Raw genomic sequence first — 3,638 nt, forward strand, 5'->3', positions numbered from 1 at the left:
TCTTGCTCACTGCCAGACATGCATTACCCACTAACCTCAATGGTTTAGGAGAGTGACCAATTTAGAAAACCGCTATCGTGACATTTTTTCCTCTTTTCGTCAAGTAAACCACTTGAAGAACCACTGGAGTTGGCAACGTAATTGGCAGTTAGTCAAAGAGTACAGGCTGGAGGAAACAATCAAAAGATTATACGGTAAAGACTGTGGCATTTGTCAATGGTTTAAAAGAAGACAAAAGGGAAAGGGAAAGCACTGGCTGAGAAAGTATCATTCATACTTACGTATAAAAAACTACATTACCGTAGTTTTTTCAGTTTATTCAGATTTTGTTTCAGATGATAAGCAGATAAGGCAATAATAAATTATTATGTTTTCTTTATATTTCATTGCACAGATACAAGATTTAAAACATACAGTGACATTGAGGCACACTGTGAAATCATACATTCATCTCTCTCTTGGACTTTAATTTTTACTCATTTATGACACATATAGTGTTAGATGGCTAGTGAAGACCTGTGACTTGGGAATGATTGTTCAAGAGGAAAAGCAAGGGCGCCATTTTCTTCAGCATGCCTATTAGGTAATGATGTGCAAACAGTGTCCCCATCTGGCATTGGAGGGCTGTTATGTGGAGAGGCTGTTATTACGTCCAATCACTGCTGATGGCCTTACAGAGACACACAGGGACAGGGACACAGAGACACACATGTCATATACAAAACACACACACACACAAAGACACACAGACACACGCACACAGACACACACACACGCACACACGCATGTACGCACACACACACGCACGCACGCGCACGCACACACACACACACACACACACACACACAGACACACGCACACAGACACACACACACGCACATGCACGCATACACGCATGTACGCACACACACACACGCACGCACGCGCATGCACACACACACACACACACACACACACACACACACACACACACACACACACACACACACACACACACACACACAGGCAGACACATTAGTGCACACAAGGACATCACCCACACACAAGAGCACAAGAGCTCACCCATGCTATCCTCAGGGTCACTGGACATAGATTTCTTTTTTTCTACTGTATAACAACAAATATACAATACAGTGCACCATCAATGTAAACATGGCCTAGCCTTCAACCATCTCTGAAACGCTTTCCTCTGTGTCATTTACTGTACCGCAGGCCATCCACAGGAGCCACAAGGACACTCCACCCAAAAGCCATCCAGATGCCCCCAAGAGACCTGTGGATTCTCTCAGGGGTCAGAAGGTCGTAGCTTGGTCAGAGGCCAATGGAGCTTACTGCTATGGTGAATCCAGATGGCTTCTACTGCTTCATCATTCTGACACATTGTATCTGTATCATTTACCCATTTTGTACTGTAGAGAGGAATCATGAAAAAATGTTGAGGTGTGTCACTAGAGGTTAAGATTAAATACATTCCATTTAAATAAGCATTTTTATAGAGACACAATTGTGAGAATCAGAATTGCTGTGACATTTCTGTTTTGTGCATGCTATTGATTTTACTGGTTTGATTTTTACGGTTCCCTTTTGAGAAACAATTAATTTCAGTTTGACCTGATATCAGAGAGCAACCTTGCCTCGAACACTGTGATTGTAATGTCACTGTATTTGCGCCTTTGAAACCACAGGCATAGCCAGGAAGTGTGTGCCAGGGAAAAGAGTGAAAGTGGACTTTATCAGCGGGACGTGCGAGGTGGTACCTCTCAGTCAAGTACTAACAGTGGGAGGGTCTGCACCTTGTCCTCCTTTAGCGGTAAGGCACAGTAATGCAAATCTGTATGACATGTTTACACTGAGAACAAATAGGCTATCTGCATTTTTTTGTCCTTGTCCTCAATGGGATTGGATATGTCCATAACTGCTCTCTTGTTTCTAACATTGATGTATGCACACGTACCTACCTTGTAAATACTTTATCTCTACTTAACTGGCAATGCTATGCTATGATTTGACTACTGGACTCTTCAGGTGGCAGACTATGTATTGGTTGACATTAGAAGAGAGGACCGAGGTGAACACTTTGTTCCAGGAGTTGTCATAGCAACCCCTCGTCGCTTGGAGGCTGCTGACAGATTTTACACCATCCTAAAGTTCAACAACAAAGAGGTAAATGTGTGTTGTGGCCAGCTTCTGGTATTTGGAAAAGCTGTATTGCCCACTTAAAAAAAAACTTGAAAAATGAGAGAACAATTGTACACAATGTACCTCTAAAGATGATGTGGTATGTCAAACACATTTTGTTTTTACTTAAGGTGCTGTATCCACGTAGCAGGATATTTTTATGTGTAGGTATTATTTTCTCCTATTTAGGTGGAAACACAACATGGGGATAAAAATAAAAACTCTTGTAACACATTGTAACAGTTGCATTTTAGCCCCCTAACTTGGATATTTTAAAAGCAGGATTTTTGATATGTGGGTTTTAAAAATCTGCTACGTGGAAACGAAAGGTCAAAACCAGTGTAACCAGGAGGAAAAAATATCCACACATAAAAATAGCAGGCTATGTGGAAACGGCTCCTCAGTCTTATATCTGTCCTCCAGCATTTTTCCTCCACTAATTTACTGCTCATGTTATACAGGTGCACACCTACCGGAATAAGATGATCAAAATCAGCCAGGCTAGGTACCAAGCCACGTGTGGCAGACTGGCACAGCTTCGTCTTGCATGGAAGACAAAGTAAGACATATTTGTGGCCCTGCCGTGGCTGATATGGTAGGGCACTCGTCTACTGTGCGGCCGACCCAAGTTCGATTCCTGGTCCGTGTCCTTTGCCAGCCCTTCCCCGTCTCTCTCTCCCAACTCGCTTCCTGTCTCTACTTCATTGTCCTGTCTGAGACAAAAACAATAAAGGCTTGTAAAGCCCCCAAAATACTTAAAAATAGACATCTTTGCTTCTCTTGTATTTTGATTTTAAAAAAATCTTATGTACACGTTGGGCGAGGCAGCACATGATACATGCTGTTTGTCAGGACTTTAAAAAACAAAGACACGATTTGATTTGCTTTGTTCATTTCTCTCCGAGGTAACATGTTGCGCGGGACCATGTAATTGAAGAGAGACTGGTGAACAGGATTGAGTCATTAACAAACCATTAACTCCCGAGCCTCATCACACTTTCAATTAGTGACAAGATCACTGATCCAAGTAATGTCAGTGTGATGATGTATGTTGCACAAACAAAAAGATATTTTTGCACAAATAATACACATGAAAAAACAAGGCCTGTGCAAGGCTGGTGTGCATTGAAGGCTAGTGTGCATGCAAAGCTTGATCGTTTCTGCCAAAGTGCATTTGTGCAAGAAGTACAATATGTCAATGTAACAACTCACACCAATGCCTTTAGTGCAGATCTAGAAATGTATGTGTACAGTTCTTCTATCAATGGCATTGTCAATGTGGTGGGAACAGACGCCTATATATTGCAGTAATCACAGGACAGGGTTATTTCAGGTTAAGCCTCACACTTAAGTGTTTAAACACAAACATTACAGTATCCACCACCTGCATAGTCAAGGCTGAGCTACTGGAGTCGTGACAACATTAAATGTGCTGTTTGGAATTTGTGTTTGTGAAAATA

The 3,638-nt window shown here is 41.9% G+C and overlaps 1 protein-coding gene across 1 annotated transcript in view; it reads left to right on the forward strand.

The window, feature by feature from the left end:
- LOC134451561 (von Willebrand factor A domain-containing protein 3B-like) overlaps positions 1 to 2,944 on the forward strand; it is a 24,565-nt gene extending 21,621 nt beyond the window's left edge. Inside the window, exons 21-24 of the mRNA XM_063202067.1 lie at positions 1,213 to 1,339; positions 1,686 to 1,810; positions 2,026 to 2,163; positions 2,640 to 2,944. Coding sequence (XP_063058137.1) covers positions 1,213 to 1,339; positions 1,686 to 1,810; positions 2,026 to 2,163; positions 2,640 to 2,741 — 492 coding nt within the window. The 3' untranslated portion in view covers positions 2,742 to 2,944. The remainder of the gene's footprint in view (positions 1 to 1,212; positions 1,340 to 1,685; positions 1,811 to 2,025; positions 2,164 to 2,639) is intronic.
- Positions 2,945 to 3,638: the final 694 nt, after the last annotated feature.

Source organism: Engraulis encrasicolus, chromosome 6, assembly GCF_034702125.1.
Source record: "Engraulis encrasicolus isolate BLACKSEA-1 chromosome 6, IST_EnEncr_1.0, whole genome shotgun sequence".
In the NCBI taxonomy this organism is placed as follows: Eukaryota; Metazoa; Chordata; class Actinopteri; order Clupeiformes; family Engraulidae; genus Engraulis; species Engraulis encrasicolus.